This window comes from Amphiura filiformis, chromosome 12 (assembly GCF_039555335.1).
Source record: "Amphiura filiformis chromosome 12, Afil_fr2py, whole genome shotgun sequence".
Lineage (NCBI taxonomy): Eukaryota > Metazoa > Echinodermata > Ophiuroidea > Amphilepidida > Amphiuridae > Amphiura > Amphiura filiformis.
The window spans coordinates 17,419,826-17,434,228 of NC_092639.1; the positions used below are offsets into that span (position 1 = coordinate 17,419,826).

At 38.6% G+C, this 14,403-nt stretch overlaps 1 protein-coding gene across 1 annotated transcript; it reads right to left on the bottom strand.

Moving 5' to 3' along the window:
* Positions 1 to 548: 548 nt before the first annotated feature.
* On the bottom strand, positions 549 to 12,892 carry LOC140165882 (transmembrane protein 26-like). The gene is made up of 3 exons (XM_072189225.1): positions 12,494 to 12,892; positions 5,718 to 5,901; positions 549 to 2,259 (listed from the first exon to the last, which is right to left on the bottom strand). The coding sequence occupies exons 1-3, from the start codon at positions 12,880 to 12,882 to the stop codon at positions 1,462 to 1,464; spliced, it is 1,371 nt and encodes a 456-aa protein (XP_072045326.1). The 5' UTR covers positions 12,883 to 12,892; the 3' UTR covers positions 549 to 1,461.
* Positions 12,893 to 14,403: the final 1,511 nt, after the last annotated feature.

Consider the following 14,403-nt stretch of genomic DNA (forward strand, 5'->3'; position numbering starts at 1 on the left):
GGTCTAAAGTTAGACCTGGTCTAACTTGTTTTGTGCATACGGACATTAGGTTCTAGTTCATGTGTTTCAATGACGACATTTTGTGTATAAAAATGTCACATTTCGTCAGCCTGCTACGCTAATTGCCTAAGTCTTTTTGTTGTTGTAATTTTGAGAGCAAAGAACAAAATGTAGTTCAAGCATGCATAAGTTACGTAATTACCCTAATTATTTCGGACTGTTCCCTTTTATTAGGGCGGATTTAGAGGGGGCGCACCCGGCGCGCGCCCCCTAGCGGCGCCTGACTGTGTGGGCGCCGAGCCGCTGCGGCAGCAGCGATGGCTCGGCGCCCCCTGTATTGAAAATTCCTGGACCCGCCCCTGGTATCATTATCATATGTTCCTGTGAAAAATTAGTGAATAAATATATTTAAATGCATGCTTGAACCATATTTTGTACTTTGTTCTCAAAATAACAAAAAATGACAATTAGCGTAGCAGGCTGACGATTTGTCATTTTATAAATTATAAATGATAAATTTCGGATTTATATAGCGCCTTTTTTTCACCTAGATCTTAAAGGATTCAAAGCGCTGTAATATTGCTGCCATGGTGAATCATCACAATCAGATCACATCATCTAGGCCAGTTGCAGCCGAACCTGGCGCAGACCTACCCGCACTTGTGATTGTAACATCCACCAAATTTCTATGCAGCTCCCCAAGTTCCATTGGGTGGACGTTTTTGATAACCAAACAACTAATCACCGATTTTTTGAAAGCAGGAGGAAACCGGAGATCCCGGGGAAAATATGTGAGAGCGAGCATGGACAGTCCTTGGGCACGGCCGGGGCTTGAACCCGGGACCTCAGTGGTGCAAGGCGAGGGAACTACCGTTGCGCCAACTCGCTCTCCCATTTTCTACACAGAGCACACCCCGGTTTGTCATAAGGACTAATTTTAGAAGTACATACCAATGAAACCTCTACTTGATGAAGAAAACATATATACAAGGAATGGAAATGGAATAGAAGATTAGAGGGCGAACGAAAGAATTGTCTTCTGCTCTTAAAGTCGTAAAGTCAATATAGGTCAATAATCTCCATGATTAGACCAGATGTCTGGTCTAACTTGTTTTGTGCATACTGACCTAGGTTCTAGTTCAGAGGATGATTTAAGTACTACCCAACACCCCACTGGGTTAACCATGCACCTAGCACCAAATTTAACTGTGTAATGCAGGCATTCAAGTAAAAACGATGCGACTACTTTTCCATTATTTCTTTCCTGTTTTGATATCAAAATATTAATGATACCGTCCACATGACATGTTATTATATTTTTTTAAATTACACTTTAAAAAAAAAACCTATTTCTCTATTTATATAAATAAAGAAATAGATTTTTAAAAAAGAAAAAAACAGTGAAATTCAAATTTCTTGTTCAATGTTTTGAATTATACTCGAAGTTTAACTGACTTATAGCTATAACGTTTCATCAATAACGATTTCAGGAACTTCCAAATTCCTACTTCGCACATGATTAGTTGACGATCCAAAACTCCCGAGGAAACTGTCAAAAGTCTTGAATGTATTATCCCGTTCTAAAGTTCTACCACTTCTGGAATTTGCCATCGTAACAACAAAATTTCTATTGGATTTTCTTACTGTTAAACGTTTGCGTAAGCTTTTGAGTTTGCGCTCTAAGACTTTCCCCTTGGCGTCTTCCCACGTGTTTAAAAGCGCCCATAGACGGTAAAATTGCAACAGTAATACTAGGATATTTTTAGCCATAAAGAAAACTTGAGATTGATGTGCCAATCCATAACGTACGCTACAATAAATTCTTGCAAGAAGAAAAGGACCATCTTGCATTACACAAGTACAAATGCTACCCCATACATCTGGGCTTCTGACGCATCGCATAAACCATGTTTTCTTCTTCTTTCCGATTCTCTTTTCTGGTTCCAAATCAACAGCTATTTCATCTATTTCTTTTGAGAAAGAATGAAATGGGAATTGCATGAGACTCCATGTCCAGATTGCCAATATTACTATTATAAAAGTTTTGTCACAACGTATTTCGTCTACTTCCAAGTTGTCTATAATGAATTCCAAGATGTCCGCTGCCATGCCGATATGGACCAATAAAAGGTTGGATAATTCATGGTGACGTAATGTACCACGTGGTAGCAACCATCGACCAATGATAATGAGGATTAGAAATGATTGTTGAAGTGCAGATGAACGCCAAGCGTTTAGTACATTCGTTTCTATCCTTATCTGTAATTAAAAATGAAAGAACAATAAAAGGTTGGATAATTCATGGTGACGTAATGTACCACGTGGTAGCAACCATCGACCAATGATAATGAGGATTAGAAATGATTGTTGAAGTGTAGATGAACGCCAAGCGTTTAGTACATTCGTTTCTATCCTTATCTGTAATTAAAAATGAAAGAACAATAAAAGGTTGGATAATTCATGGTGACGTAATGTACCACGTGGTAGCAACCATCGACCAATGATAATGAGGATTAGAAATGGTTGTTGAAGTGTAGATGAACGCCAAGCGTTTAGTACATTCGTTTCTATCCTTATCTGTAATTAAAAATGAAAGAACAATAAAAGGTTGGATAATTCATGGTGACGTAATGTACCACGTGGTAGCAACCATCGACCAATGATAATGAGGATTAGAAATGATTGTTGAAGTATAGATGAACGCCAAGCGTTTAGTACATTCGTTTCTATCCTTATCTGTAATTAAAAATGAAAGAACAAGATAGCAAATAATTGGGCTATTCCATTTAAAATCCACACTACCCCATAGGACGATTTTGAAAATATCTCCCACAGGGGGAGCATGAATTTCGAATGGAATGAACACATTAGGCAGTTCCATTTGAATATCATACACCCTCTGAGAGAAGATTCAACCTAAATTGTCCACTGAGGGAGGGTGATTTTCAAATGGAGCTGCTAAAGTGTTCATACTCCCCCTGTGGAAGATATTTCCAAAATGTTTCCACAAAGCATGAATTTCGATGGGAATGAACACATTAGGCAGTTCCATTTGAATTCCATATACCCTCTGAGAAAGATACAACCTAAATCTTCCACTGAGGGAGGGTGAGTTTCAAATGGAGCTACTAATGTGTTCATTCCATTTGAAATTCATGGTTCCCCTGTGGAAGATATTTCCAAAATCTTCCACAGGAGTAGTGTGGAGTTTAAATGGAGTAGTCCAATGAAAAATAAATAGACGTACATATCTGGCATAACATAAACAGCTATGGCAAATGTCTTCGGCATCACCGATCTACTGTCAATGTTTCGTCTTATATAAAGGGTATTAATAATATTATGCAAGCTCAGCATATTTATAAATTCTGTGATGTACCCTGAGTAATTTAATTGGATGATTTATCTTTGTTTACAATTAGAATCTATTTGATGAGACATTTTAGAGATTCCACTTTCTTGCATCAACTTGATCAAAAACAAATTGAATGGGTAGCTGGGAATTCCCCTTTTCAGTGTGTTGCACAATTGGAAAGTCCCTGAGATTGTTAAGTGAAAATGATGTCATGGAATTCCCCTAAGGAAGTGATGTAATGAGAAAGGTTAATGTTATAATTAAGGCTTAGGAATTCCCAAGATCACATTTGGCTATTAATACTTGGGATTTCCCAGTGCTTGATATATAATATATGTAAACACAATTATTCACAGTTGATATAGTGTTGATCTGGGCTAGCTAGCTAATACGCTTACAGTCCAATTCCTTCAAAGAAAGGAAATTGCAAACCAGAAGTATATTTTGTAGTTAATGTACTACTGTCTGCCAGGATAGTCCGACAAGGCCCGTAGAGCTGGCAAAGTATTTGCTCGCGGGCAACTCAACCCAAACCTCCACGTGGTGTCGGATGGATAACGCTAACTTGGGCTCTGGGGAACAGGCTTGGATGCGAGGAAGTCAAGCTAGCGTAGGATCATGCAAAGTAATTTGACCACGTTTTAGCCCTTCCTCGGCTGACTCAGCCTGGTGTGGCTCTGAAGAGACACCGTTTGGTTTTTACCACACAGACAGAGGAACAATATGGATATTAGTGTACGAGCAGATACAGCAGGAGATATCAACGAGCTAGGCTTGAAGAGGATAGATATAAATAAGATGCAGCGAAGCAGAAAACTACGTATTGTGACTGAATGGAGTTATACAGGTGCAACTTGACAAAGGAGTGTGTACTGGCGCAAATAACCTCAGTAGTTGAAAGCGCCATACAAATCAACCAAAAACAAAAAAAAAAAAAAAATCGTCTGCCAGTGTTGTCGGAGAAGATCTAGTCGACTTGCTGAAGTCTGGTTTATGCATAGATTATCTAAATGTGATGATCTATGGTTTTTGATTCAACGCAACTGTCAATATAAGTGGGGACAACTGCATCGCAGTCCTGCTTCCTGGAGATATTGTGTGAAAGGTGGAAATAGCACTAGTTTTGGAGAAAGCAGTGAAAGGAGTTAAATTTGGAGAAAGTAGCGTAAGGAGTTAAGTTTGGAGAAAGCAGCGCAAGGAGTTAAGTTTGGAGAAAGCAGCGCAAGGAGTTTTAACTCCTTAAAAGTTTAGAGAAAGCAGCGCAAGGAGATAACGGTTTGGAGAAAGAAACGCCATATTTGTGTGAGGATTTTATTCGCAAGGATATTTATCAATGCAAGTGAACAATGGACTTCGCTGATTTTCGCAGGACAAGTGATTAAGGATATATACATCAGCCGTCCAGAACATTGCAAGAACTCTTTATGATCACCAAGAAGAAGAATGCTGGCTAAGTACTAAATAGTTAAAGAGTGATTATATTTGATTATTGTGTAATGTGTATGTGCATTTGTTATCATATATTGTACCAATCATAACTTGCTTTCAATTAAAGACTTAGATTTTGTTAGCTTAATCAAACAGTGTATTTGTGTTGTGCATTCGTGTGAGTTCGGGTAAAAGGTGATTTTGGCCTTGATTGAGTCAAGTACGACTCGTAACAATTCAAAATGTGGTTTTTTACAAGGCTACAAATTCAACTATTACACCTTTCGCTCCATTGATTTGTACACACAAAAGTACATCACATACATTTCTGCATCATTTGCCGTCACTGATAAATTAATTATTCTTGCACGCATTATACCTCAATTGTCGAATTACCCTCCTTTTGCTGTGGGGTTACGAGCTGTTATGTTCGAAAACTGGTGGGACCAACCTTATTTATTGTGCATACTGTACAGCTACCTTCGACTATATTTATAAATACGCACGTGACCCATGGGCACGACATACCATTACCAAGACCAGCAAGCGTGACCAAATCATCATGCCATTGAAAAGGATAGGAACTAAATAAATACTTGAATAGCAAAACTATTACACATGTGGGGATTCCGAATTTGTAATATTTTATCAAAGACAACATTTGGAAAATATTTATCAACGGAAACGTTTACAATATAATCACAAAGTTGATTAAAATAGACCATTTTGCGTTGTTTACCGCCTTGGCATTCAAATGTACAGGCGGTCAGTAGAGAGGTGACCGTATTTGCCGGAACGGGTTAGTGTTAGGGCTTCCGGCAAAAACGGTCATCCTGTTATGGCAGCGCGGAGGTGGTCACGTGCGTCATAGATACGTATTTATAAATATAGTCGAAGCCATTTAAGAGATGGTCGAATATTTCGAATGACTTACTGAGGTTCCGAATCCAAACAATGATTCTGTCATGTTGTTCTTCCCAAAGCCACATGTTACATTATTACCCATCATGCCAGAGTTAGTTATCATCACGGCCTGACGTTCAGCCAATAATTCTAGCTCCAGAAGCCATATGCATGGTACTACACCCACCAGGTATAAGAACATACATGGACTAAACCTGTAATTGTAGAAAATCATAAAATAGTATTAGCTAAGAATGAATATTCATTTTAAAGTATTAGTAAGCACTTATAAATTATTAGATTTCGGAATGATTTGATAATCAACTCGGTCGATTGGAATTAGACCCGAAAGTTAGTTGTGGCTTTACCCGATGATGAAATCACTTTTCATGTTATTTTCTCTAATATTAAAGCAATATATCAGCAGAAATATGCAACTATAAGCTCATTAATATTCATAAATATGCAAATAACATGACATCAATATTTGCGAGATTGGATTGACATTCGTGCATGTTTCTTACGATTTGAAAGTATTTTAAGTTGATACCAACAAGGCAAACCAGGATAAAATTCGTACCATCACATCACTGTCACATACCCTCTATGCAATATTGCAGAAGACACTACTCAGTTTTTGTGTCAGTTCTTGCAGAACTGACACCTTCTCCTACAGGTTTGACGATCACGTGACAAATCGAATCTGTGACGTCAATATTAATATCGATATCAATTTAAGGCTGTTCTAGTTAAATTACATACCCATTCAGTGGCGTACCGTGGCCGCCCCAACCCCGGGGGCTGAAGAAAAATTTTGCCGCCCCTACCTCAACAGCCCGAAAAGGTTGACCCAATTTTTTTCTCGGTCGTTTGAAAAAGTGAAGAGCAAGCGCCCTAAAAGTACAATTTTTTCAAAGAATTTTATGCTTTATCAATTTTATTCGCCCTTTTTTATTTACTCATTCCTTTTGCCGCCCCTTCGTTTTTTGCCGCCCCTTCTCCTTCCCCCCCCTTACTTTGACCCCGGGGGGCTGGCGCCCCCAAAGGCCCACCCCCCCCAAAAAAATACGCGCATGCCCATTGGCATTTTTGGCTGTTCCATTTAATTTACATACTCAACATTTCCCTGTGCACTTAGTCCATGAATTGATCCTGATTTGCATTGTCGTATAGAGTTATATTTTTGTACACAACAGGGATGTTACTATTGTTTAACTAAATGAAGCATACTTTTGCTTTTATCTTTCTTTGTCCTTTATTAATTATAAATTAGGTGATTTAATTAATATAATTCTTTGTTTCAGCGACCCAGGGGTAAACAGACAAACAAATACATAGGTCAAAATCCTTCAATTTCTGGGACAATTGAATAAATGGTCTAGAGAGTAGCTACCGATGTCCCTGTTGACTGTTTTGTCCCCCCGCCTTCTAATCCAAATCGCTTCTCTGATGAGTCTTGTTTGTTGGTTCCCGTCTTTTCAAGTAGCTTAGGCTCCTGCCAATTGATGACATGGTTCTCAATTGCAATGTGGTCGGTTATGGCCATGTATACGATCCACTTATAAGAACCAAGCCTCCGAGAGATGAGAAAATCACCGGAAGCAGCGGCCAAAACCGCGGTAAAAGTGGATCCCAATGGTCATTTCTGAAGAAGCCATCAGCCGAGATGGCGAAAGTCTAAAACTAGTGAGTATTTTATGGATTTGGCAATCATAAAATTTAACCAAGTTTTAATTTCTACAATCCTACAAATGCATCTATTTCATGAGTTGAGAAGTTGTTACGGTCAACACGCAGTGAAAAGTATACGTGATCTAGAGAGTACCGACCGTAAACTAGTCCGCTACCAACAACATCTGACGTTTACCCACCGGTGTAAAGACAAAGAGATAACGCCGTCAAGTTTAAAGTTGAGATGTCCGATCAACACGGAAAAGGCCAAAAATATAATCCACCGAGCAGAAAAGGCACGCAACTGAAAAAGTGGAGAGAAAAATGGGTGAAAAACATATCCGATCAAGACCTTACCGAACCACAACAAAAGTTGTTGTCTCGAGGATTGGGATTTGCTGTAGCGGTAGACCATATTCCACATGATGATTTCATCGTCGCGTGTGAAACAGCATGTACCAAATTAAGTATGGAAGAAGCCCAGAATCTTCGCATGGAGGTTGCAGGTACGTTAAAAACAGCCAATTTACCAAAACCCAACATTAGTAAAGATGAGAAAGTTGCTCTCAGAGAGTAATAAAAATCAAAAAGCTTGCTCATTATGGGAGCCGAATGGGAGGCAAATGTACTGTGGTACAGTCAGCATCTGAGTATGAAAAGAAAGTTAACACCATGTTGAGTGATGAACGTACGTACGAGAAATTGAAAAAAGATCCCACACCAGTTTATAAGAGGAAACTTCTAGGTTTGCTCCAAAAACTGAAAAGCGAAAAGAAGATTGAGGAAAACCAATACAGACTTTTGTATCCTACTTCGGAAACAATACCCAGGCTGTATTGTACTACTAAGATCCACAAGGAGGGTAACCCCATCCGCCCTATAGTGGACTACATGGGCAGTATTGGATATCAGACCTCAAAAGCGTTGGCGGAAATTTTGTCTCCTATCATGGGTAAATCAGAACATCATGTCATCAACTCAAAGCACCTCGCAGAGGAGTTGTCTGGCGTTCTCGTGGAAGAGGGTGAGATTTTTAATAGCCACGACGTGGTCGCCTTATTTACCAACACACCACTTCAGGAGATAATGGAAATCATCAGAGAGAGACTAGAAGAGGACACAACATTATCAAATAGGACTAATCTAACAGCCAGCGACATTATGGGCTTACTAGAGTTCATCTTGACTACTACCTACTTCACATTCAGAGGGGTGATCTACCGACAAAGATTCGGCGCAGCAATGGGAAGTCCGGTCAGTGCGATAATCGCAAACCTTTTCATGGAGTGGTTGGAGAAGAAGGCCATCGCCACTGCACCGTTAGAATGTAAACCCCGGCTATGGCGTCGTTACGTCGATGATGTCTTGGAAATTATAAAGAAAGACACTACAGAACAACTAACTGAGCACCTAAACACGGTAGACACGACAGGAAACATCAAGTTTACCTATGAGGAAGAGTGCGATGGCAAGATCCCGTTCCTGGACACACTGATTGTGAGAAAGGAAGATGGAACAGTTAAGCTTCTGGTATACAGAAAGAAAACACATACCGACCAGTATTTGAATTTCGATTCACAACACCCACTTCATCAAAAAATAGGCGTCATCAGAACATTACTTGACAGAATGCATTCCATCGTGACGGAGGACGAAGATAAGAAGGAAGAAGAAAGTAGAATCGAAAAGGCAGTCACCAATTGTGGATATCCAAAGTGGGCATTCGACAAGGCAAAACAACAGGTAGAAGGTAAAGCGGAGTTGGAAAAGAGCAAAGGAGAACATAAGAACACCACACAGGAGACTGAAACGAAAGGCATGGTGGTAATTCCATATGTGGAAGGGTTATCAGAAAAACTGCAGAGAATATTTCGCAAGCACAAAATATCAGTAGCCATGAAACCACACAACACACTCAAAAGACTTTTAGTACACGTACACCCAAAGGACAAAGTGGATACCATCAAGACTAATGGGGTGGTCTACGAGATAGGCTGCAAAGGGTGCGACAAGTCGTACATTGGTGAGACAGGTCGTCCTTTCGGAGTTAGACTAAAAGAGTACCAGAAAGATGCGGAAAAAGTCGCAAACAGAAAATACACCAGAAAAAATAGAACAGTATCAACTTCGGAATTAAACAAATCTGCCATAACCGACCACATTGCAATTGAGAACCATGTCATCAATTGGAAGGAGCCTAAGCTACTTGAAAAAGACGGGGACCAACAAACAAGACTCATCAGAGAAGCGATTTGGATTAGAAGGCGGGGGACAAAACGGACATCGGCAGCTACTCTCTAGACCATGTATACGATCCACTTATAAGAACCAAGCCTCCGAGAGATGAGAAAATCACCGGAAGCAGCGGCCAAAACCGCGGGAAAAGTGGATCCCAATGGTCATTTCTGAAGAAGCCATCAGCCGAGATGGCGAAAATCTAAAACTAGTGAGTATTTTATGGATTTGGCAATCATAAAATTTAACCAAGTTTAATTTCTACAATCCTACAAATGCATCTATTTCATGAATTACATTGTAAATTGGAACTGACACCAATTTTTTTCAGGAATATCTTCTTTTGTTTCATACCGCGCATCACATTACATTTGAATGTTCACTCATAACCCCATGTATTATCTTAGTTACCCATGTTACCAGGTGTACTACGAGGGTCGGTCAGTATACCGACTCTCATTACATACTGACAGCCCCTGGATTCGGTGATGAATGTGATAGTATCTGTTTAATCCTTAGGCCAAAAAAAATTTTGTTGTGTTGCCCTCAACCGTCCGACCCTAAAGTCAGGGTCGCAATTTCTTTTTTTTAATGATGATTTTTACAGATTTGGTCAAAAAATCAATGTTTTTCACTTGAAATTAATATTTTATTGAAAGACTAGTCTTTAATTGATGTCTAACAGGTATCCAGAAGTCTAAATTGACAAATGTCCCCTAATTTAAAGAAGCATTATTCAATATTTGAGGGGGATTTTTAAAAACTGAAGGTTTAAAAAAACAAAATCCGACCGTCCGGCCCAACTTTCCCATTTTCCCACTTGAGGGCAACACAACAATATTTTTGGGACCTTATTTGTGGAAAAAGGTTAACTATACGGTCTGAACTTAGCGAATGCCCTTTATAATGTTATGATATCATTTTCTATTTAGAGAATAGCTTTTGAGGAAAATTTTGTGTTATTTTGTAAAGTTAAAAGATCAAAGTGACGGTTATGAATGAGGTTAATAACTGCGCATCGGTTATTTGGAGGGCATTGTGAAAAATCTAAACATTTTGCCTTTGGAACCGAGGAATATCCCGAGGGGCGTAGCCCCGAGGGATATTCCGAGGTCCAAAGCAAAATGTTTAGATTTTTCACAATGCCCGACATATAACCGATGCAAAGTTATTAACCTCATTCATAACCGTCACTTTGATCTTTTAACTTTACAAAATAACACAAAATTTTCCTCAAAAGTTTGTAAAAATAAACAATTTTTACATCTTCCCTTTCCCAAAATCGATCAGGCTAAACAAAACGACCAATAACAAAAGTGCGTATCAGAATCTGTGCAAATATGGTAGCAGAAGTCAATTGTGTGCGACATTGGAACAATTACGCATTTTGCGGTCAATTGTGAGATATTAATGACCTCGATTTGCGTTCGCGTTTTCACAATAATAAAATATGATTGGATCGCACGCATCGCGTTTATTAACGAGGTTATGAATGTGCAGTATAGACCTACACTGTAAGAACAGTTAGGTAAAACTTTACCCGGATATGAACAACCCTTTCGTTGGGTAAAATATTACTCTTTTGTTGGGTAATATAACATTTTAGCTTATTCTTGGGTCATATCGAAAGGTCTGGCTACAAAACGATTCTCTTATAAACGCATCTATGCACAGTTTTCACCTCGACACACCTGAGCACACAGATATGTTAAAGCAAAGTTAGCCTAGCAATGCCTTGTCTCTACACAGTCTGTATTTACACTACACGGTTGAGTGCATAGCATCATACGAGTTATGTGAGCTTCTAGCTGATGACTAGTGGAAAATACTGCATCTGTGATTGGTTTTTGTCAAGACCCAGAATGTTCCCTTCCGCTTAGAAATGATATGAAAGTTTAATAAAAAATAAGTTAAAATATTAATATCACCCAACAAAAGGGTTGTTCATATGCCACCCAGGGTTGAGTAAAGTTTTACCAGCCGTTCTAAAAAATATATAAAGATGTACTACCAAGGTACGTGTGCGTTATACCGTATAAAAGAATTATCATGTCATCTCATGCACTAGTTTCACAGTTTAGGTATCAGGAAGCATACAAGGACAACGCTGACCTAACTTCCCACATAACAAAACTATGTCTGTTATAATATGTCACCTTGACAGGTCTTCATTGATTTTCAACTGACAATCAACTCTGGGAATCAACTGCAATAAGCCTTAATTTTAAATTACGCAAATGTTCAAACATTTTTGCGCGTAAAACATAAATTTAATAAATTACTAACCGAAATTTAACCGAAACAATTTCATATTTTTAGGACAGTCGTCGTTGAGTGCAATGCTTAGAAGTTCCTGCTATTTAATTTACATTGAACAGCCCGAAAAAAAACGCAATGCAAATTAATACACTTATTCACTGACCATGCTGACAGTTTGTTTATGGTATAAATGGTCTCAATTTTTGGTCTTTCAGAAGTACAGCGAATATTATACAGTGGCCACAAAACCAGTGTAACTGAGTTTGAATTTATTATGTTTGTAAGGTAAAATGTGACCTGCTACCACGAAATGAGTGTAAAGTCGCAAGATGGTAGTTTCAAGACATCCTGGTTAACTAAGTTGGTGTTCTTTGTTTGCAGCGCACCTGTACAAGCTAGTAGTATGTCCTTTATGAATAGCCCATTGTGCCCTCATTCACAAAGGACATACAGATATACTACTGAGTTGAACAGATGCGTGTGAAACAAACAACACCAACATTGTAGCCAGGGCGTCTCGAAACTACCAACTTGCGACTTTACGCTCTTTTCTTGGTAGCATGTAACAAATGTTTTTACATACAGAAACAGAAGATAAGTGGAAACAGAAATGTTATTGAAATGGTTACGATCTAGACTTACCAATCCCATTCTCCATTCTTGCGGAGTGTAAGCGTCACTACAGTTTCACAAACAAGTAACACTTGCGTCAATAGGAGGAACCAATAAAGATTATAATCACCATCATCCCGCTTCATATCAACGACCTGCCATGTGCATGTCAGTGTGTGTAGCATGAACAACAGTCGTACAAACAAAGCACGAAATAAGATCCTAATTTTTTTCTTCCATGGCGTCTTCGTCTCATTTGTTGATGACTCCATTGACACCGATTTATTCTCATAAAAAGCTATAAAATATGCTGGTGTATGTGCGTGTGGACGTGAGACTGCCGTTGCAGGGATATTTGACCGACTGGATTTTTTAGTAGTTTCGATACACTGTAGACTTACTGAGGTTTGCAGAAGCATTATCTATCAGTATGGCCTATTCAGGAAATGATTTGACAACTCATTCGCGCAGTTGTAAAAACATTCCTCCTACTCTTCCGGTCGTTACAAGTAGCGGTCTATTGCGGTGTAAACTATTTATAGGCCTACTAATTCATTTTTACGAAATCACGATATGAGAAACAAAAAACAAATTACATTAAAGTAACATCTCATCTTCCAAGGTTCAATACTGCCGTATCATTATGATCATAAAATGGGTCAAATAAAAGTTATCGTTATCCGCCACATAACGCCAGTCTGCATCCTGTAGTAGGCGGTTACGGCAATATCACCTGCGAAAGGAAGTCTCCGGCAATCACAACATTATGCCTTATGTTAGAAAAATAACTATCAAGCACGAATCTCATGGTTTTATTTACAACAAACTCATATTGACCTTATTGACCTTAAAAACAAATAAAAACAGCTGTCTCTCACCATGCAATATTCAAATTTCTCGGACACCGAAATTACCTGTGGCAATTACTTGTCAGTAATACAAAGAAGGCTGACGACAATCAATTGAGCACAAATAACCATGACGTCATTGCCCTAGACAATATCGGCGCGGTAATTTTGAATATCGTGTGTTGAGAGCCGGCTGTTTTGTATGGTCCATATGGGTTTATTTTAAATAAAACCATGTGCTTCGTGCTTGACAATTGTTTTTGCAACATACCGTAAAACCCCGTCTACAAGGATATACCCAAGAAACGCCCTCAATAAAATTGGTTGCTTGTTGTATTTGGAGTTTGAGCAAATATATACTGGCACTGGGTGGCTATGCATTCCATCTAAGTATGTTGTAACACCAATCAATTGTATTGACATAATAACGACTGTTTCGTATATCAGGATCGTATAGCTCAATTGATAGAGCGTCAGACTTTGGAACTGAAGACATGCTGAAGAGAGCATGGTCCGGGCACCGGTTCCGTTTTTCCATTCTCGTTTAATTTTAACTTTTTGACATGTTCTTTTTATCTTTCTTCAAATCTACCTTTCTACTTTTAATTTTAGGTGCGTTTTTTTTGTTTGTTTTTTTGTTTTTTTATAGTTTTTTTTTAGTAATTTTGTGGTTTTATAGAAACTAGTAAAAGCATTTATTCTAAATAATAGCGAAACCCACGGTTAGACAGATGTGTTGTAACTACTTGTCTGTCCTCGTAATTAAAATAAAAACCTATGTTGCACCTTTGTGCCATCCCAATTCTTGAGGTAGGGTGCGTTTTTGGCTTAAGCACGATTTTGTTTCTACTTGAAATGAAATCAAAATAAATATTGTTCTGTTGCCACAATTGCAGTTTTTTCAATAAAAAAAAATAGATGAGGAATAATAATTATTCCATATTTGAATCTTTTGTCCCATCAAGAATAGAGTGTCTTCAAAAACTTCAATCAATTCATCTGACAAAGGAAACTATTCTGGTCATTCAATTTTGTTTCGCTTGCACCTGTTATATCACAGGCGTTGGTAGAGAAGGCACACTTCTCATGTCT